Genomic DNA, 22,416 nt, shown 5'->3' with positions numbered 1-22,416 from the left:
ACTTGAACTGTTAAAATAACTACAACCACGAGAAATTGGACCCCATGCTATTTTATCACTCATACCCCTAACTTGAGCATATTATCTGTCTTGACTCATCCTGCTTTGTGTAAAATGTGAATCATGTTTTGCCACTCTTCTAGTTAGATAGAATTTTATTTGGAGTAGAATATTGCTTATCTTTTTGTTTATTTTTGTGATCACTGTGATCAGAAATTTTGGTCTTTCAAGTAGAGAATAATTACTAGATGTCCGCTAGTCAGTTGGGATAAAGAGTGCATTGAAAAAATTCAGTTTATTAAATTGTCTAAGATCCTTTTAGAACTGATACAAAATTCATCTGTGAATAATCTTCCACTGCATGATAATCTTAGTGCTGGATATAGGTAGAATGTATGAAGCTTCAGCTCTTATGTACTCCTTTTAGCCATTTTTTCTATTATAAAAAAAAAAACTAGTGCATTAAAGAAAAGTAGTGACAGTATTTATCTTTAGATGGTTTTTAGTCTTTGAAGTTCATACAGCAGCTTTTGTCAGAATTGTAGACATGGGTGTTTGTCTTGAATTAATGAGACTACTGCAACTTTAAACATGTTTTAAGTGATAACCTTGATTTTTATAAATTATGCAAGCATGACTATCAAGGTTGGTTTGTCAGTTTTCAACAACTTTACAAGTCTGAACAAGTAGAAAATTATTTCAAAAGAACCTTGTTTGGATCTCACATAAACTACAGGTAGCTTTCTGTATATGAAAAAAATTTTAAGTACAAAAAAATACAGATAATATAAATACCCCAATATGGAGTGGCTAAATGTTAATAATTTGTTAGAAGACTTGTTTTAAATCTTTCTTTAATAAAACAAGTAAAACTTCACTAATAATTTATGACATGTCTGTACTCCGTATCTGCTGATTCATACTCCCTCTGTTTTGTTTTTTTTTTTTTTTAACTCTGCAGAGGAATTTAATGTGAACTATTTCCATTTTTTCTTTTTTTTTTTTGAGGCGGAGTCTTGCTCTGTCACCCGGGCTGGAGTGCGGTGGCCAGATCTCAGCTCACTGCAAGCTCCGCCTCCCGGGTTTACGCCATTCTCCTGCCTCAGCCTCCGGAGTAGCTGGGACTACAGGCGCCCGCCACCTCGCCCGGCTAGTTTTTTGTATTTTTAGTAGAGACAGGGTTTCACCGTGTTAGCCAGGATGGTCTCGATCTCCTGACCTCATGATCCGCCCGTCTCGGCCTCCCAAAGTGCTGGGATTACAGGCTTGAGCCACCGCGCCCGGCCTATTTTTTTCTAGATCACTTAATGTAGTGTCATGGTGTATGGATGACTTAACGTGTTTTTGAGACCCATCAATTATTGAAATACAGATCTAGTTCATTATTCCTTCATGAGATTTTAGCGTTTTTATTGTATATTTTGAATTCTAGTCACTTATCTGTTATATAAACTGTAAGTATCTTAGTTTTCCAGGCTGTTCCTTACTGTCTAACTTTATATTTTTTCAGGTAGCTTTCCTGAGTTTGATCTGAAGAATTATTAAACTACAATAGCATGCCTTCCAGTTTAGTTTTCCCACCCGTGGAGGTGGTGGCAGGCTGAGTTTTGTTTCTTTCTGCTCTGAAAGAGCTAGGAAACTAGTGAATTGAGCAAGCAGCCTGCAAGGCTGGTATAGTCTATTTCAATCAAGCTGGCTTCTGGTGTGCCTTTGATGGCATCATCAGTGAGAGTTCTTGGTGTTGATTTCTCTTGCTGCAATAACAGGTGTGATGTTTCTCAGTAGCTGACTGGCTCCCGAGGATACCAGGAGGATACTTTATTAATTTAAAACACTTTGCATTCTAAGAGTTCTTCAGGAAAGTTATGTGTCTATGGGTAGGGTTCTTTTTATGTGGTTATTTCAAAATAAGAGCTATACAATTAGGCGTTCTGCTGGAATATTGGAATATAATGTTTGTCATTTAAACACATTGGTTGCAAAGCTTTAAAGCTTTATTTTTGTTTCTAAAGCATTGATTTAATGTATGAGCTGACAATTCAATCAAGAAAATAGATTTTTAAGAAAACTTCTCCACTGTCCTTATTCTTGAGTTCATGGTTATTTAAGAGCTCACTCTCTTTGAATATCTGTTAGTATGGTATCTTTCATTTTTTAGGGAGGGGGCAACTTTAAAAAAAAATCACCATAGAATAATTATGATGAAAGCATTATTGACACAGTGAGCGTTTTTAATACCTTCAACCTATATATAAGCAGCACAGATTTAGAATGATTTCACATCCAGGTTTTGAAGTAGGTGTCTGTTTACAGGAAATGCAGCAGAATCAGAGTACAATGACCTCTGAGGAAGTCTCCTATTCATGCAGCATACATTTTTACTGTGTTTGTGGCGCTGATCGGAGGATCTGGTGATGAATAGGATAGACACCTCGCCCCGCCCCCCACTCCATGTGGAAACAGGAAAGGAACAAACAAAATATGTCCTATGCAGAAGATGAAAAGGGTGTAATGCTGGAACGGGAGCAGCAGTTGTCTTGGTATTTATTCACCCAGAGCCTGGATGTGCATACAGTGGGTGCATGGAGGAAGAATACAGCCATTGTGTGAAGTAGATGGAAGCATGGCATGGCTATTTGTTCATTCAGCAAATATATTTATTGAGCATCTGTTCTGTGCCTGCAAGGGTTCTAGGTGCTGATGATCAGTAATGAACAAGAGGGACGAAAAAGTCTGTGTTGGTGGAGTTTCCATTCTAGAAGGGGAAGATTGATTTACATAAACAAGAAAAGAAATAACGTGGGGATTGGTGCACTGCAGATGGGTATGGAAAGCAGAAAGCAATAGGATACTTTTTAATGAAAATAGACTGTCAAAGGGTAAAATTTAAAGATATTAATAAGATACCCAACAGATTTTACTTTAGAGTGTCTGTGTCCCTCCATTTTAGTGTATTTTTCCCACATACAGTCTTCTGTATTGAAACCTCAAGCACACTTTTATTGTCTTAACAAAATCCATCAAAAGTCATAGGCTTCTGGAGACAGATTATTACCTTCCCAGAAGGTAATCTTTTTAGAGCTGAAATAAAATATGGTAACTGGTTTTTTGGAGAAGCTGTGAAAAGGAGAGATACTGTACCTAATTTGTGTTTTCAAGAGTATAAAATAATATAGCTTTTTTTATGCAGAGTGAAAAAAACTGTTGTGAAGCTATTAACTCTAAACTTATATCTGAAAAGCTGAGACCTGATAGATTATATATCAAATTGGTATATAACTTACTTGGTAACGTATAGGTTGAGTTTCAAAGTATTGTAGCTATATCAGAAGATAAATTACAAAGGAAGGATATGTATTTGTGAAACCAGAATTTCATGAACTCTAGAAAAGGAAGAGGAGCAATCATTTTGCACAACAAAGAATCTTTATTCATATATATATGTACACACACACACACACACAATATAGATTTTCAAAATCTCAATAATATTTAATGTTAGAAATGTTAAGGGGGATACTACTGAAAGTGAATTAGTATAAAAGACCAAATACTTTTTCCTCTTCCTTTTTAAAAAAGAACATAGTTTAGAACAGTTTTAGGTTCACATGAAAACTGAGCAGAAAGTATGCACAGAGTTCTCATGTAACTCCTACCCCACACATGCATAGTAGCCCCCTCCACTGGCAACATCCTACACTGAGTGGTACATTGGTTACCATTGGTGAACCTACATTGACACATCATTGTTAGCCAGAGTCCATAGTCTGCATTAGTATTCATTTCTAGTGTTGTACATTCTGTGGATTCTGACAAGTGTATAATGACATGTATCCACCATTGTAATATCAGAACAGTTTCACTGTCCTAAAAAGGCTCTATGCTCCTCCTGTTCTTTCCTCCCTTAAATTCTATCAACAGCTTATTTTATTTTATTTTCTTATTTTTATTTTTTGAGACAGAGTCTTGCTCCATCACTCAGGCTGGAGGGCAGTGGGGCGATCTTGGCTCACTGCAACCTTCACCTCCTGAGTTCAAACTATTCTCCTGCCTCAGTCCCCCGAGTCGCTGGAATTACAGGTGTGTGCCCATACACCCAGCCAATTTTTGTAGTTTTATTAAAGATGGGGTTTCACCATATTGGCCAGGCTGTTCTCAAACTCCTGACCTCAAGTGATCCATGCCCCCACTCAGCCTCCCAAAGTGCTGGATTACAGACGTGAGCCACCACTCCTGGCCAACACCTTATCTTTTCATTGTCTCTGTAGTTTTGCCTTTTCCAGAATGTCATAGAGTAAAAATCATACAGTATGCTACCTTTTCATACTGATTGCTTTCACTCAGGAATATGCATTTAAGGCTCCTCCGTGTCTTTTCATGGCTTTGATAGCTCATTTCTTTTTAGCAGTGAGCACTATTTCAGTGTCCGGATATACCACAGTTTATTTTATCCACTCACAAAATGCTTCTGCATTTTGGCAGTTATGAATAAAGCTGCTATAAACATCCATGTGCAGGTTTTTGTGTGGATATAAGTTTTCCACTTACTTGGGTAAATACCAAAGAGGGTGATTGCTGGATTGTATGGTAAGAATATGTTTAGTTTTGTAAGAAACTGCTAAATGGTCTTTCAGAGTGGCTGTGCCCCATTTTTCATTCCTACCAGCAGTGGATGAGAGTTCCTGTTGTTCCACATCCTCACCAACACTTGGTATTGGTAGTAGTTTAGAATATGGCCATTCTAAAACCTAACAATAAGAAAATGAACAAATGTGTAATAGTATCTCATTGGACGTCTTTTCTTTTTTTGTTTTTCTGAGACGGAGTCTTACTCTGTCACCCAGGCTGAAGTGCAGTGGCACAATCTTGGCTCACTGCAACCTCTACCTCCTGGGTTCAAGTGATACGCGTGCCTCAGCCTCCCCAGTAGCTGGGACTACAGACATGGGCCACCACAGTGGCTAATTTTTGTATTTTCAGTAGATACAGGGTTTCACCATGTTAACCAAGCTGGTCTTGAATTCCTGACCTCAGCTGATCCACCTGCCTCAGCCTCCCGATTTCAGGCGTGAGCCACCGCACCCGGCCAGACATCTTTTCATATGTTTATTTGCTCTCTCTACATTTTTGGTGAGGTGGCTGTTCAGATCTTTTGCCTATTTTATTTTATTTTATTTTACTGTTATATATATTTTTGAGACGGAGTCTCTTTCGTTCTGTCGCCCAGGCTGGAGTGCAGTGGCGTGATCTCAGCACATTGGAAGCTCTGCCTCCTGGGTTCGTACCATTCTTCTGCCTCAGCTTCCCGAGTAGCTGGGACTACTCAGCCCACCCCCATGCCCAGCTAGTTTTTTGTATTTTTAGTAGAGACGGGGTTTCACTGTGTTAGCCAGGATGGTCTTGATCTCCTGACCTCGTGATCTGCCTGCCATGGCCTCCCAAAGTGCTGGGATTACAGGTGTGAGCTACCGTACCTGGTCTTCATTTTCATATTACTGAATTTTAAGAGTTCTATGTATATTTTGGTTGACAGTATTTTATTCAGATATGTTTTTAGCAAATATTTTCTCCTGGCTTGTGGCTTGCTTGTCTTCTGCAGAACAGATGTTTTTATTTTTAATGAAGTCTAGCTTATCAGTTATTTTTTTCATGAATTTTGTTTTGGTGCTGTAAGTAGAGTCACCTCCAAATCCAAGGCCATCTAGATTTTATTCTGTCATCCTCTAGGAGTTTTATAGTTTGGTGTCTAAATATAGTTTAGCCTTTATTTTCTCATAGAATTGCTGAGTTAAAAGTAAAATTATGGCTGGGCGCAGTGGCTCACACCTCTAATCCCAGCATTTTGGGATGCCAAGATGGGTGGATCACTGGAGATCAGGAGTTTGAGACCACCCTAGCCAATGTAGTAAAACCCCGTCTCTATTAAAAATACAACAGTTAGCCAGGTGTGGTGGCATGTGCCTGTGGTCCCAGCTACTTGGGAGGTTGAGGCACGAGAATTGCTTGAACCCGGGAGGTGGAGGTTGCAGTGAGCCGAGATGTGCCAGTGTACTCCAGCCTGGGTGACAGAGCGAGACTCTGTCTCAAATAAAAAAAAAGTAAACTTACATATTTACTCCTTAAAAACATCTATCTTGCCATTTAGTAGATAGGATGTTATGCTATTCTTGAGGTAATACAGATAGGTAAGGCCTAGATTGAGTTTTCAGTTCATTGGGAGTTTTCATTGTTACTTTTTATAATTTTATGGGACATGAACTTTTAAATTATTCTTTTGTAGAGGTAGTATTTACATTTTCTGAAAGGAAGGATTTTAATTTTTCTTCCATGGGTCTTGAATGAATAATTACAGAAAAGCATTTAAATCATATGTAGATCAGGAGACTGTTTAAAGATTTAATGGAATACTTTCCCCACAAAATGCTCTTAGGTTTCCTGACTGATAAGTTTATTCAGCCATTTTTTTATGACATTTTTAACACCTGGAACCTGACCTCTTAATGTTGTGCTGGAATGTGACTGTCTTCTTTGACCTTTAAACCAGAACTTTGTACATCTTAAGGCCCAATTTTTGTAACTAAGAGTAAAAAGCAACTATTTCTTCTTTCAGTTTTAACGGTATTCAAGTTTTTGCTGGTATTGTAGTATTTGCCTTCTAAAACGGGTCAATTCTTGCCCCTCTTACTGTCTTACTCTTACCTCTTATTTCCTTAAACACAATTTAAAATGACAAAAATCCAAGCACAGTGGGTCCTGGGGGAAGGTGGAGGAAATAAATTATACTATGTTTAGCTTTATCTAAATACATTTTAGAGCATGTCAAGGAATTCATTTTCAGTTAGTGCTGTTTCATAAACATCTTCAGCAAACTCACACAAATGTTCACAGGTGAGTATATGCATAATCTAGGATGTAAAGGGCATTGTTTACATTATTAAAAAAGAGTAACAGTTTCAAAGAGTATTGCCAATTTCTCCCAAATTCATGTTTTTTCACTTTTTTAACCTCCCATTTCACATTTTAGATGCTTAGTTCCTAGTTCTGCAGACATTATCTGAAATAAGGAATAGAAGATTAAAAATGATTTAAAGTATATACTGTGGTTCTAGAGACACATCATTTTTTTATCTCTAAAAAGGAAAAATTCTAAGTTTAGAAGGAGATTTCATTTGTAAAATTGACTCTGTGCTTTATAAGTAGTGTTTAAATTCATTGGTGATAAATTGCATGTTGGTATAGTAAAATCCCATTTTTTACATAATGCTTTAATGGAAATGGCAGTTTTATGAAGTGAAAGTGACTAGTAAAAGTCTGAATGATGCTCATAAGCTTTTACATCATTTTTATTGAAGGTTTGGTGTATGCTAATCCATTAATACAGGGGAAAAGGAGAACACTAACATAGTTTATTTCCTGTAATTATTCAAATCGAATATAATTTATTTTCAATAAAATTCTTGGAGTAAATTGACCAGAGTAGGGAGAGGAAGGTTGGCCTGTTCTTACAAACTATCTGGATTTTTACCTATGGGACTTTGTTGTTTTACTAGTGATGTTGTTTCATTGCGTATATTTTCAGTATAGTTCCCTCCAGATTTTTACAAATCCCGTGAAAGGCCAAGAAATCCCAAGCGTGTAAAGACCTAGTATTGTGGAGGGAGAAATCTGGGATGTTTATTTTATCCTGTTTATTATTACAGATATTGCTTGTCTTTTAACAATTTAGACTTCTTTTTATGTGATTTATGTAAGTTGAAGCACCATTAAGATTGCTGTGTAATAGCCATTAATTGTGATGTAATGGATTAACCTGGGGAAATTTTTAAAAACAGTTAAATATTTACATTTAAATTTGGCTTATTTTTGTAGAGTACTTGGAAGAAGAGATCAGTGTAAGAAATAAACAAATACTTAAATTTGGGATCCTCACACCCCAGATTCATAAGGGGGAGAGGAGGGAAGGAAGAGATTAGAAACTGAATTGGAAACTAGCAAGTATTCTGGGTTTCATCACAGTGGAATCTTGCCAGCATCCTGGTTTTCTGCTCTCACTATACTTCAAACCATTTTAGAAAAAAAGATCTATGTATTTTTGGATGTTTTGGGGGCCATTATGAATTCTTGGCATTCTTCTCTGAAGATACTTCCATGTTTTTGAGTCAGAATCTTGTTGAAACTAATCACTTTAAGCTTTGATTAAGCTTTGATTTAGAACGCTTTGTGGCCTGAGAGTTTCTGAATCACATTCAAACTGTTGTTGAGTACCTGTCATCCCTCGGCTTTATATTTGAAAGCTCACCCTAATTTCAGGTGTCTCTTTATGTCGTGCACATTTTTGTCCACTTTTTTCTCCCTTCCCCCAGTGTTGTGCTGCTGCTGTGCTTATGTGGAGTTCTTCTGAGTTGCAGTTTTTAGATGAGTGCATGTACATGGTGATTTGCTTGTGCCCTCATAGGTTTGTTTGTCCTTTATGCCTGTCTATGTGTGTGTTTTATTGCTGGTTTGACCCTAGAAAATCAGAGCTTGCATAGCTAGTCTTTTTCCCCCTACTCTGTGAGTGCTGAAGTGATCCCTTCCTTAAGCAAGCAAAGAGACTTACTAGGAGGACAGCTTTTTCTCCATCTTTATTATGAGTCAGACTGCCTGTGTTGGAGAGTGGAAAAGGGTAGTCACGGAGAGTGCTGCCTCTATAATCTCCCCAGCACTGCTTCAGCACCAAGTGTCCTGTTTCTCCCTTTATGCCAAGAACTTCATGCAAGGATGGAGTAGCGTCAGCATCTGGCTCTCCCTTACTGTAGCTGAAAATCCTTTTGGGCCACAGGTACCTGGCCTCCTTTGTACTCTTAGTTTTCAATGGGGAGCTGACTTAGAGTGTAGTGATAGAGTTGTTTGTGATAGAAAGGAAAGCAAATGGAGAAATTCTCATGGAGTGTTGCATCTGTGAAGGTGTCACTGCTAGTGGAATGAGAATAGTGTTTGCAATAATAATTCACAAAACAATAGATGATGCAGTAGTATAGTCAGTTCTGCTGTAATGCATTCCTGGAATCACCACACTATACTGAATAGCTCAGTAAAAACCACAGGGATTATGAGGGAAGTGTGGTTAGGAGCACAGCACTCAAAGACTTTGTTGGTGACGCATGCACAAAGATAGGGCACTGGTAAACCCACAAATGCTACAGCAGATATGGCATTTTTCTTGAAAAAGACCCAAAGTTTGTCTGTGGATATGGACATCAGAAGAGTTGTTTTCTTGAAGTAAGGAGGATTACCTGAAATGATATGGAAAGTTGTAATACCAGGTGTGGATAGGTGTGGCTCATTACCCACAAGATGAACTGAGGTATCTCGTAGGTGGTTGAGGTATGTGTGCTTTTAAGTTTTCTGTATTTCTTTGCAGTTGGGTTCAGCAAGGAGCAGTTTTCTGTGTTCCTCTAGTGTTGATAGCAGACAAAATCACACAGAAACAAATATGAAAATTGTTTATGCCCAGAATATCCCTCTAATATGCACATGAGTAATGTTGGATCAAATTTACGTTTTCAAAATAAGCCTCATAGCAGAACTGGCTGTTGTTTGATTTTGGGATTGAGTCCCATTTCCTTCCTTCCTTATCACCATTTTTGATTTCTTAATTTGTATTAAGGTAAGCCCATATCAGATTGATTTTTTTTTTCATGCCCTGAGCACCTCAAGAGTAGAGACACCAGCCTGAGATTTTAATTTTGCTGGAGATAATCCACACACAGGTGGTTTTCTTCTTGGTGGATATGTGGATTGAGATCTTTATTCCATGCAGCCACAGTGCTGGGGCTACAGAGATGGGTAAGGCATAATCCTTGTCCTTAGGAGCTTAGAGTCTCATTGAGAAGTTTTTCAGAACACACATTTGAATGACTTTGTTAGGTGAACATTACGTATTTGTGAACAAATAAGCACACACCCTTTCCCCACCTTCACTTCTGGTTTCCTTGCAAATGTAAAGACCAGAGTAAAGAACTTGCCTAGAGGAAACACAGAAATACTTATGTACAGGTGAAAAATATGTAAGTTTGAAAAGGTGTTGAAAAGGACCTCGGTTTTTGTAGCCACCTGACTAATAAACACAGAGATCACATGTCCACCATAGAGGGGTAAATGCAGAAAAGCAACTTTCAGAGTAATAGGAATAGTATTATTTCATTATTTGTTAGCCCCCATCCCTTGCACATGTGTGCATGTATATTGTTTGTGTAAACATAGATGATGTAGAAAGATCTCCCATATTGTTAATATTAGTTATCTCAGGGGACAAAGTAAAGCTTATTCCTGTTTATACATCTTTTATTGTTTGGTTTAAGAAGCATGTTTTACTTTTTTAATTAAAAAAATCTAATAAAGTAGGAAGTGAATAAATAATAGTAATAAAAAGTATCTTCAGGCCACTGAGCCTGTTTGAATCCTCCCGGTAGCCTCAGTAGTTAATACTGTCTGTAATGTTTCAGGTGTGGACTGCCCAGCAGGACTCTGAACTTCTTGCTATAGCCTAAGGTGATATGAAGTTTTCTGTAGCAGCACTATAATGTTGAGAGTTTCTGTGTTTATAGACCATTAACACCTCAAAGTCTTTCTTCCATCTGCTACTCTTGGCACATTGTGCTTTAGATAATCATTTTGGACCGAGTTTAGTCCTTTGCACTCTCCCTGTTAGATTTCATATTGTTGTTGTGGAAACCAGTATTTAGCATGGGTAAGAACTGGCCTTAGATGCAAGCCATCTGGTTACAGATCCTCACTACCACTATCATGAAAACTTGGACAAGTAACTTGTCCCCGCAAGCCTCAGTTTTCTCATTTACAAAGCAGCAACAATCATAAAGTTGTGAGGGTTCACTGAGATGCTGTATGCTAGAATACCTAGTGTAATAGTGGGAACATGGTAAATATTAGACGTTACTGGTAGTACATTAACCTCAGCTCATCTCTTTCATCCATTGGCATGTTAATGAGATAATTGTGGATCTCAAATCTTCCCTTAACTATATTTATAGCTCTCCTTTCCACAAGCCTTCTCAACTTTCCTCATGAGACCCCCAATCAGTCTCTGTCTCATTCTACAGGTCCCTTCACTGATGTTGTCACCACCAACCTGAAGCTTGGCAATCCAACAGACCGAAATGTGTGTTTTAAGGTGAAGACTACAGCGCCACGTAGGTACTGTGTGAGGCCCAACAGCGGAATCATTGATGCAGGGGCCTCAATTAATGTATCTGGTAAGTCCCGAGACGAGGCCTGGAGGGTGGACTCAAAAGGCCCCTGGACAGTAGGTTTTCTTAAAGTTTGTATTTGCAGTGTAGCAAAAGAAGAAGATAGACTTCTCTCCACCCACCCCCTACCCCACCCGACAATCCTCCACTCCCTGATCAGAAAGCTGGGTCCCAGTCACCTGTTTTTCATAATTAATGCCTCCTTGTTTCAATGCTTACAGCCCCTTTGCACCTCAATAGTTAGAGCAAAACAGAAGTGATAACTTTAGACCTCACTTCAGAATGAGTTTTGTTTTCACTCCCTTGAAATTAAATCTGCCCTTTGGCAATAAATATAAAAGGGCTAAACAAACTTAATTTTACTTTGTGGGAGAAAGCTAAATGGAGTTATTTTCTTACTTAAGCTAAATGATTTCTAACATTAAGCTCATGCCATTTCCAATGATTGGCCACTGCACTTTACTGATTGTGAAACGCCAAGGGAGATGAGGGCTGAGGAAATTGGAATATACTCGAGGGTGTCAGTTTGGTGCATGTCTGATGGCTTTCCCTTCTGTCTGCGAGTGCATATATTTTCCAAAATCCAGCTTCTGAAAAGATGCTGGTAAAGTGCCCAAATTGAGAATTGGATTTCAGAGTTAAGGAGATGTCAGTGATGGGTTGGAGTTTAAATGCATTTTAGAAATGGAATAAACTTTCAGCTCATTAGAACTTCTCCAGCCAAGAAGGAGCTATGGGGGAGTGTGTATTTATCCTGTAAATATCAGGTGACTCACTGTCACAGAGGCTTCTGCATCAATAGAAGCTACTGCTCATTTGAAGTGAGTACCTCTCTGGCTTTTTCCATGATAGATTTTGATTGTGATACTTTTGGCTCTTCATTTGACACCCAAAAAAAATGACTCACCTCTTCGGAAAGATATAAGGTGTTTCATTATCTGATCATTTCTGCAAACTCTTATTCCCTGCATCTGTTGGTCTCTCTCGTTATGGTGCACCCATGCCGGCTCTCCCCCTGTGCTTCTCTGAGTCTGCAAGACCTGATCTGGACTCTCGAATCAGGTTATTATCTTGAAGTCAGGAGGATGGAAGCTGGCATTGATTGAGTGACTTCTGTGTGCTGGACCTGCACATGTGCTATCTCATGTCATTTCTCTTACCTGCCCTGTGAGGGATGCGTTTTTAACTCCATTTTACTAAGTAGTAGACTGGTGGTCATAGGATCATGAAGCTAGCAAGTGACAGAGCCAAGATGTGGATCATTCTGACTGTCTCTGAAGCCCATGCTCTTTGAACTGCAGCGCAACACTCTGGAGAAAGGAAGGGACTGGGATTTTGGCATTTCCATATCCTCTGGATCCGTATGGTTTAAATTTTTCTGTTGACGTCAAGGGCAGCTGAAATCTTTTATTCCCCTATTTTATCTACTTTCCCCCCTCGATTCCCATGCCCGTATCAAATTTGAGCAAGTTTGTCAGTAGATGAAAATTACCAATTTTCACAGTAAGAACAGGGAACGCAGCATGGTTTTCTGAATAAAAGAATCTCAGTAGGTAGTTGTACAATGTTAGTATGTTTTCTGATATAAAATGTAAATATGTATGGGTGGGTGTATGTGTATGTCTCTTATCTCTCTCTTTTTTTTTTTTTTTTTTTTAAAAGAGTCTCACTTTGTTGCCCAGGCTGGAGTGCAGTGGCGCCATCTCGGCTCACTGCAACCTCCACCTCCCAGATTCAAGCAATTCTCATGTCTCAGCCTCCCGAGTAGCTAGGATTACAGGTGCATGCCACCACACCTGGTAATTTTTGTATTTTTAGTAGAGACAAGGTTTCACCATGTTGGCTAGGCTGGCCTCAAACTCCTGACCTCATGTGATCCACCCATCTCGGCCTCCCAAAATGCTAGGATTACATGCTTGAGCTGTTGCGCCTAGCATCTCTGTCTGTCTTTCAGGAAGATCCATTGTTTCCCCATCATAGGAATTTTTAAAAAGCAAAAGCAAACTCTGCCTTTGTTCTGATCTATGATTGCTTACACGAGGAAGACCAAGACTTTGTGGTTGTGGCCTTCCTTTGGCAGATGAAGTAAGGCACAGAGTGTGGCATAGTCATCAAGGGTCACGTGGATGGTCATGGCAGCACTGCTATTTGAAGCTAGTGGCTTGGCTCCTGATCCAGTGCTCTTTCTGTCATACTAAACTGCCTCAGTAGTGTTAGAGGATGACCCCACTTATGAATGAATATAAAAAGTACCATCATTCTCAAAGTTTAATGTATTTGGGGGGAAAAGTAGTTGAATAATAAAATGTCCATGTGTCTGTAGACTTTCTTCCTAGATGAGACAAGATCGTATCTGCACCTTAGAAAAGGGTTCCTTTGTTATTATTTGGTGTTTATCTCAGTGCTTGAGGGGAACCAAGGTGAAGCCAGATATCATTGCATTTCTAGGACAGCCTTGCAAGTCAGCAAAGGAGACCAGCCCCATTTGCTGCATTTGTATCGCTGAGGGACCACTGCATCATTTAGCTGAGGGACCACTGCATCATTTATTAGACGTGCACAGCTTGGGATAAAAAGCACTGCCTTTTTCCAGGAGTCCTCTTGGTATTAATACAGCTACATGATGACATCTTGGTGAGTCAGTAGAGTCCTCAGGAGGAGGAGGGTACTAGTGGACAGGCAGTGCAGATTATCCAAAAGCCAGCCTCCCCTTCTCTCCAGATGTGCACATGGCCAAGCTTGGTTTTACCCACTCTCTTCAAAGATTAGTGGATTTGAGGTCAGGAAACCTGAACAGGAAGACCAGTTATGCTGTTTAACCAGCCGGCTGAATTTTGACCAACCTATTAACCTTTCTAGGTTCTTGTTTTCTCACTTGTAAGGTAGGGAGAAGAGTGTCTACCTTACAGAATGTTTACAAATACTGCAGAATCGACAACATGGTACAAGAGTGTTACATTTGTACATTGTTCTTCCTCTAGCTTTGACAAAAACCGGCTAGTTGAATTGACTGTTTAGAAATAAATCAACCCCTACATTTTGTTTGTTTATAGACCTTTCCTAATTTTGAGAAGAAATTTGTATTTTCTCTTCCTTGTATAATATTCATTTGTTTTGTAGTGAAAAGTTGCCAGGACATTTTCAGATACAATCTTTAAAAAGGTGGCCACCAAATCAACTTAAAATACTGCTAGCATTGCCCTGCCCACCACCCAGAGTGGGCAGGGCATACCTAAGAAGGACATGACCAGTGCACTTTTCCCATTTCTGAAAACACTAGCCATTCGGGAAGGCTATAAATCATTATTTTAAAGAGAGGAGGGACGGAGAGGGAAGGAAAGAAAGAGAGGAGGGAAGCAGGAAGGTGGGAAGAGAGGGAGGGTTGATGGTAATGATGTCTGCCCATGGAACTGGCACCTGTGCTGGCCAGAGGGATCAAGGTTTTGAAGGCACACAGGTCCAGATTGTGACATGGAAAGCCAGATGTCTTTGAGACATACCCTGTGAAGCTCTTCTTACCTTTTCACATTACACTCATATTCAGGGGACCTTACATTGTGCTTTGAAAGTTCAGGTTCTGACCTATCATGCTATTTTCTTCAGAACATGGCAGATCACTTATTGGGTCCTTAAAAAAACTCCCTTTTATAAACTTACATGGTAAAGTAAGAGTGGACACAGGCATAACCTAAACTTTTTGTGTCAGTGGTTTATAATGTGTGGGCTTTACCAAAGAGTTGCTTTAAGATATGGCCCCCTGGACCTATGATTTGAATCCTTTTCTTTGTCCTTTCCATAGGTGCTTGTCTTACCTCATTTTTATTGTAGCCCCTTCTGGGGTTTGTGCTTGTTGGATGAGGCAGCATGGTAGGTAGGGGTGCGGGGGGCTTTCTGTTTGCATTCACTGGCCCAGAACGCTGTGGTTTTGGCCTCTTGCTCCACGATACATACTATCAACTAGAGATGGTTTTGAATTATTTACTCTGGACCTCAGCAAAACAGGTACACTTAAATAAAGATTGGAGAACAGGAGGTTGGGTATTTTTCCTCCTGAAATTTCAAATGTGAGGAATAAAGAACTTTTTGAATTAATGAATTGTTTTGAGGCAGTGGGGGATCTTCCCAGTTGTTCTAGCTTTACAAAATTAAACCTATTTTCTGAACTGTATGGTGGGAAAATATTTTTAAGCTACATAATTTTGAAGATCTCTTTGTGGTAAGCTGTTAGTGGTTATGGATTTTTTTTTTTTTTTTAGTGCTTCAGTTAATAATGAGGGAGTTTTCCATTAATATTCCAAACCATGTTTGCCAGCGGATACAGCAGGTGAAGTGGTAAAATTATGGGCCCATCAAAAATACTTACGCTTCCTGTAATATGATATTAAGTTTAATATTTTTATAATCTTCACTGAATTCTAATTTCACTAAAGTAGCAAGCATGCTTCCATTTGTAGTTCAATTATGTACATTGGTTGCCTGTGTACCAAGCAAATTAGAAATGCAAAATATCTGTGTGTGGAGGGGGCATTGGAAAGAGTCATTAAAGATACCAATATTTAGGTACAGATGTACTTTACTAAGTGTGCCTTGGGAATTGAAAATGAATTAAAGACAAACACAAAACTCCCAGTGTCTGAATCTGTGTTTTAAATTAGAATTCAAAGAATTAAGGAGCAGTATTCATTCCTGACATACAGCCCTTTTCAGCACTCTTTTCAGTCACATTTAAAGCATAAATTTTTGCCAGTAAAATTCTCAGGACAGCCAGGTGCGATGGCTCATGCCTGTAATCCCAGCACTTTGGGAGGCCGAGGCGGGTGGATCACCTGAGGTTGGGAGTTCGAGACCAGCCTGACCAGCATGGAGAAACCCTGTCTCTACTAAACATACAAAAGTAGCTGGGCATGGTGGCACATGCCTGTAATCCCAGCTACTCAGGAAGGCTGAGGCAGGAGAATTGCTTGAACCCGGGAGGCGGAGGTTGCAGTGAGCCAAGATCATGCCGTTGCAGTCCAGCCTGGGCGACAAGAGGGAAACTCCATCTCAAAAAAAAAAAAAAAGTCCTCAGGACAGAGCATGAACATCAGCAGCTCTTCTTGGATGGAAACATTGATCAGTTAATTTAAATGGATAGTATTGTGATTAATAATTAATCCTTTTAAGATTTCCCTGACTCGGTTTAATGTAGCTGTTTGGTGGCCCTGGACCAGTCAACCGGGGTGCACCTTTCAGGTGATTAGCACTAGGGTATAAGCGCACAGAGCCCTTAGACAAAGAGGCCAAATATTTGTCCACCAAGCACTGATAGTGGGAGCTGCATTTGGGGTGTTTGGGCTTCTTAACAGCAACATTCTTCTTAGTTTGATTGTTTGCTTTGGAAGTCTCTGATAAGCGAAACTTTTTTGTAAGTGGTTTCCATGAACCAGGCTTATTACTCTCAGATAAGAACAACTCACATTCATACTTTAAAAGATGTCTTTAATCTTTTTCACCAGATGAGATTCTGGTTAAACAAAAAGTAGAAAAAAGAAAATTGCCAAGAAAAATTCAGCTTAATTACGCTTTTAAGGGTTTTTACACGTTTACTGTAATACTTAGCTTTTTAATTAAGAATTGTTACTTTTCTTGTGACTGTGACACAGTTTATTCTTTACATTTTCAAATACCAAGATCGAGAGGACTTACACATTTCGTCTACCTCAGTTAGCTGAAGGTAACTTCAACTATGTACAGCATAACTGAGAAGCAAAAAATAAGCAAAGAAAATTTTAAGAAGCCAAAAGTGATTTTCTTTTTGCTCATTACGGGTCCTTGCATACTTACACACTTGAGGGCTCTCCAGTCTTGAATGTTGTCTTGTTTATTCTTACCTTAGACTTACTGTTAACCCTGTCCTGGTTGCCAGCCCATCACAGATCAGAATAAAGGGAAAGGGGTAGAGAGGTGGCCACATTGAAAGTGGCCCGTGTGACAGCGCGTAGCAGACAGTGGACGTGCTGGGCAAGAACACCACAGAGAGCAAGTGCAGAGCATTCAGAAATAACAGTGGGGGGCTGGAATTCCTTAAGCCTCGGGGAACTGTTCTCCATGTTTTAGGTGATCAACTCCTAGAGACACAGCTTGTAGGTTTCACTAAGATGGTATATAATAGGGGTTCATGTCACAACATAAGAGTAATCAGAAAAGGGGTATGTTGTATTCCGTTATAAATGTTAGAGGAGACTGAAAAGTATGTTGGATTTTTGAAAAAGATTTACATTTTAAAAGATATTTATAAAAAAGAGTGAATAAGCCTTATTATTTGGCCAGTGCCTGTAGATAGCAGTCCCCATCTTCCATTGATACTGGAGAAAGGAGACCTCACTGTCAGCACATTTGTACTAGTCTCTGCACAAATAAATTAATCAGACTGTGAGGAGTTTGTTTTCTAAGACAGAATACAGAAACTGGAAAATCCTGTAGAGAACACAAAGACTCTTCAGCGTTAACTGATTTATTAGTAAATGCAATTCATTATTTACTTGCTAGACTCAGAGTTCCATCCATGGGCCCCTGAATAGGCAGAGGTCCACCAAGGTGGTCATGATCTCAATGTGTTGAGGACCCTAAAGGAAATGATAAATTTGCTCACAGTCTAAAATGTCCAGCTTCTTTGCTTTAGGCTAGAACTATATCACCTTGTTTAGGTAATGCTGGTTATCTCCAGCTCATCAGGAGCTCTGCTTGACATTTATGTATCTGTGTCTTTGATTAGTCTCAAAAAAGTGGATCAGTGACTTCATTCCGATCCTATAAGCACAGTATGGTAGAGGACAGTCTTGATGCAGGCTTTGTGAGAGGATGGGGAGTGCGAGACTGAGGGCACTGCCATCAGAAGCTGGAAGCCCTATCTTGCCCACTTGGAGGGGAGGGAGTGACTCTGGGAAGTAGGACAGAAGAAAAGCCAGCTGGTGGGGGTAAAGGAGGGTTTCTTCTTTGGGCTTCTCCAAGGATATTTCTAGGGAGAGCATGATTCAGGAACGCTTTGAATGTTGGAAGAGAAGAAGGTGCAAACCTGTCAGCTAATGAAAAAAATGCAAATTAGCACCCAGAATGTGAGCTATTAAAACATTAAGTTCTGGTCTCAGTCTCACTGGGGAGAAAAGACAAACATTTCAGTAGGAGCTTAGGAGTCTTGGAGTTGACAGTCTCCCAACAAAGTAAGGTGCCCACAGTAGGCACTGTGGTATGAAATGGTGTTTCAGCAGGAACTGTGATGTTAGGGGTATAGTACAGCACAGATTTTCCAGGTGCAGGCCCTGGGCCAGCAGCAGCAGCAGCAGCAGCAGCCCACCTGGGGACCTGTTAGAAATGGGAGTGCTCATTCTCACTCCACCCCTGCTAACACAGAAATTCTGGAGGTGGGCTCTAGCAGTTAGTGTTGTAGCAAACATTCCTGGTGATTCTGATACTCACTGAAGTTTGAGAACTTTTCCCTCCAGGGTTCTTATTTACATTTTATTATATTTATATATTTATTTATTTTTGACAAAGTCTCTCTCTGTTACCCAGGCTGGAGTGCAGTGGTGCCATCTCAGCTCACTGCAACCTCTGCCTCCCGGGGTCAAACGATTCTCGTGCCTCAGCTTCCCCAGTAGCTGGGATTACAGGTGTGTGCCACCATGCCAAGCTAAATTTTTTGTATTTTTAGTTAGGGATGGGATTTCACCATGTTGGCCAGGCTGGCCTCAAACTCCTGGCCTCAAGTGATCTGCCTACCTCAGCCTCCCAAAGTGCTGGGATTGCAGGTGTGGGCCACTGTGCCTGGCCTTATTTACTTATTTATGGAGTTGGGATCTTGCTGTGTTGCTCAGCCTGGAGTGCATGCCGCTCTCATAGCTTACATAGCCTCAAATTTCTGGGCTCAAGCAGTCCTCTTGCCTCAGCCTCCCAAGTAGCTGGGACTACAGACATGCACCACCATGCCTTACAGAGGCATATTCCTTACAGAGGTTCTGTCAGAGGATTAAGTCCTGGAAGATGGGGTATATTGACATGTGAGTAGAGTAAGGGAGAATCAAGAGAAACGTGTCAGGGAGGGCTGACATGATAAGAGGAGACTTTGATGATGATCGGAGAGCGTCACTGGGTCTAAGGACATAGGGGCGTGGTGTGTGGCCTGAGTGACGTGCACACCTGTTGGAGCAGAAGGGAGGCCTCCAATAAGAGATACCAAGAAATCCAAGAAGGGCCAGATTGTGAAAAGCTGAACTGATTGCCTTTTACTTAGGACATAGTTGCTCTTACAGGAGGTTTTTGATTTGAGGAATTAACGTGATACAAGTAGGGTATTAAGGTAAGATTAAATGTGTGGAGTTTGTAGGGGCTAGGCAGGGTGATTTGGTTGGGAAAGAAACTAGAAGAAACTTGGAAAAATCTCTTAGTTGGGAGAAATCCAGAAAGATCTGTGGGCCTGAGCTGAGATTGTGGGCACGCAAAATGTGGAGAGAGAGATTTTGAAGATAAGATTCTGAGATTAAAAAAAAGTGAAGCATGTGCCATAGTGCTTGTTAGACTTTATTTGCTCTGTTACCATTATGATGCAGATGAAAGTGATCTGTGATTTGCTTGGGTTCTCAGAAGCAGCATTTATGCTGCATTTAATCAAGTCATCATTTCTCCAAGGGGTGTGTATGTATGTTTTAAGTAGCGTATCTTCTGCATTTCTTCTCTGTTGAGGAAACTCTGATCTTATTGATCCAATGTTTTATGACCCCAAAGGCCCTTTCTTAACAGGATCCCAGTTTGCAATCTGTAATACAACAGGCGTTGTATCACAAAGCGTTAATGTGGATGAGTAGTGGCCTGGCTTCCAGGCTGTCTTCTGGTAACAGACTTCTTTTTAATGTAGTATCAGCAGATACATTTTAAAAGTAGGATAGATGGTTCATTTAAGAGGGCGTTATCATCAGTATCTCTGGTATTCAAGTGAAGAAATACTGGTGAATACCATTTGGTGTAGCATAACAGTGCTTAAACTTTTTGGTCTCGGGACCCCTTTACATTCTTTAAAATGAAGACACAGTTGGGCACAGTGACAGGCACCTATAGTCCTAGCTACTCAGGAGGCTAAGACAGGAGGATCACTTGAGCCCGGGAGTTGGAGGCCAGACTAGACAACATTAGCAAGACCCCATCTCTTAAAAAAAAAGGTGAAAGTGAAATAAGTTACTGGGAAACTGTTTTATAACCTGCCATGGAAAAAAGTACATAATTTCTGTCACAGTTTGCACGTATGGAGCTGAAAGAACTAATGATTAGTAGCATTCTGTCATGTTTTTATAAAGTTCCCACTAACAGGATAGAGCAAATTGAATTTGACATGAGATGATAGTAGCTGAAAAATACAAACAATTTGATGTGAGTTAGGGGCCGTGTTAAGCAGGATGTGGATACCAAGGTACTCCGGGAGTTTATGAAGTTTCACAGAGTCTGGGTGTCCCAGATCTTCACTGTGGCTCACTGATGTAGGAGCCCACAAGCCAAGGAGAGCTGGTGGTGGCGAGCACCCCCTTAGATGTTCCAGGCTGGTAGAAATCTAGAAGTGAGTCTTTGGGGCCTGAGCTGAGATTGTAGGCATGTAAAATGTGAAGAGATTCTTTTCAAAGATGAGATTCTGAGATTTAAAAAATGAAGCATATGCCATGGTGCTTGTTAGACTTTTTTTTTTTTTTCAAAGCAAAAACCTTTTATCAGATCAAAAACCTCCCATAAGTACCCACCTTATACCTAGAACTTCCTGAAAGTTGACATGCCAGTAGGGCACAGATTTTATTTCCAATTGAAAAGTTTCCATTCAACAGTGTATTTAGGCATCTGTGTATATATCTGCTCAGTCCTCTGCTTTTGTAGAAGGGCTGTTGGACCTGCTACTTCAGGCTGTCGCCGGGGCTCCGTTAAAGTGATTGCTTACACCCACTGCCTTGTGTGCTTGCATGCCTGTTTATGTCTTCTCCCCTGCCCATGAAATGGTCCTTCCATGTCTACACTGTGGTGACTTGGTAGGTAGGATGTTCTAGGCCTGGAGCTGTGCTGGTGACATCTGTAAGGTCTGCAGTAGGGGGCAGTATATCTCAGACAGTGCCCTTCTGTGGAGGCAGAGCGAGCAGTTGCAAAGGCGTTTGATCAGAGGAGCATAGGTAATGCCCCATTCCTTCCGTGAGGAATGTGTGTGCATGCATATGTGCTTCCGTTTTCACCTGAGGGCCAGGTACGTCCTGAAAACTCAAGACCTGGTTTGTGTAAATCTCCTTTCTCTTTTTAAACTGCAGATTCTACCAAGAGGGGTACTACATAGAGCCACCAGTGTGTTATTACTTAACCGCATTGACTTACTTAACCATATTGTTTACCTCCTGGAGGGCCTGTGAGACCATTTGTTGTATCATAACAGTGCTCAAACTTTTTGGTCTCAGGACTCCTTTACATTCTTAAAAATGAAGACGCAACTGGGCACAGTGGCAGGCACCTATGGTCCTAGCTACTCAGGAGGCTAAGGCGGGAGGATCACTTGAGCCCAGGAGTTGGAGGCCAGTCTGGACAACATAGCAAGACCCCATCTCTTAAAAAAAAAAAAAAGACCCAAAAAGCTTTTTGGTTTGTGGGGTGTATCAATATTATATTAAAAATTAAACTGAAAATTTGTAAAATTAAGAATAACATAATTACATGTTAACAGTCACATTTTTAATGAAAAATTAGTTTTCAAAAAAATTAGTGAGAAGACTGAAACTTGACGTGTTTTTCCATTTTTTGCCAATTTCTTTTCTTTTTTTTGAGATGGAGTCTGTCGGTCAAGCTGTAATGCAGTGGCACAATCTTGCCACTGCACTCCAGCATGAAGGACAGAGTGAGACTCCATCCTCCCAGGTTCAAGTGATTCTCATGCCTCAGCCTCCCGAATAGCTGGGATTACAGGTGCCCGCCACCATGCCCGGCTAATTTTTGTATTTTCAGTAGAGACAGGGTTTTGCCTCTTGGCCAGGCTGATCTCAAACTCCTGGCCTCAGGTGATCCACCCACCTTGGCCTCCCAAAGTGCTGGGATTACAGCCATGAGCCACTGTGCCTGGCCTGCAAATTTCATTTTTCTTTTTTTTTTATTTTGAGACAAAGTCTCACTCTGTCAC

The 22,416-nt window shown here is 40.2% G+C and overlaps 1 protein-coding gene across 1 annotated transcript in view; it reads left to right on the top strand.

The window, feature by feature from the left end:
- Positions 1-22,416, top strand: part of VAPB (VAMP (vesicle-associated membrane protein)-associated protein B and C) — a 63,178-nt gene that overhangs the window by 18,957 nt on the left and 21,805 nt on the right. Inside the window, exon 2 of the mRNA XM_011936672.1 lies at positions 11,103-11,255. Within this exon, the coding sequence (XP_011792062.1) occupies positions 11,103-11,255 (153 nt within the window). The remainder of the gene's footprint in view (positions 1-11,102; positions 11,256-22,416) is intronic.

Source organism: Colobus angolensis, unplaced genomic scaffold (assembly GCF_000951035.1).
Source record: "Colobus angolensis palliatus isolate OR3802 unplaced genomic scaffold, Cang.pa_1.0 Scaffold156, whole genome shotgun sequence".
Lineage (NCBI taxonomy): Eukaryota > Metazoa > Chordata > Mammalia > Primates > Cercopithecidae > Colobus > Colobus angolensis.
This window is presented reverse-complemented; position numbering and strand designations above follow the sequence as displayed.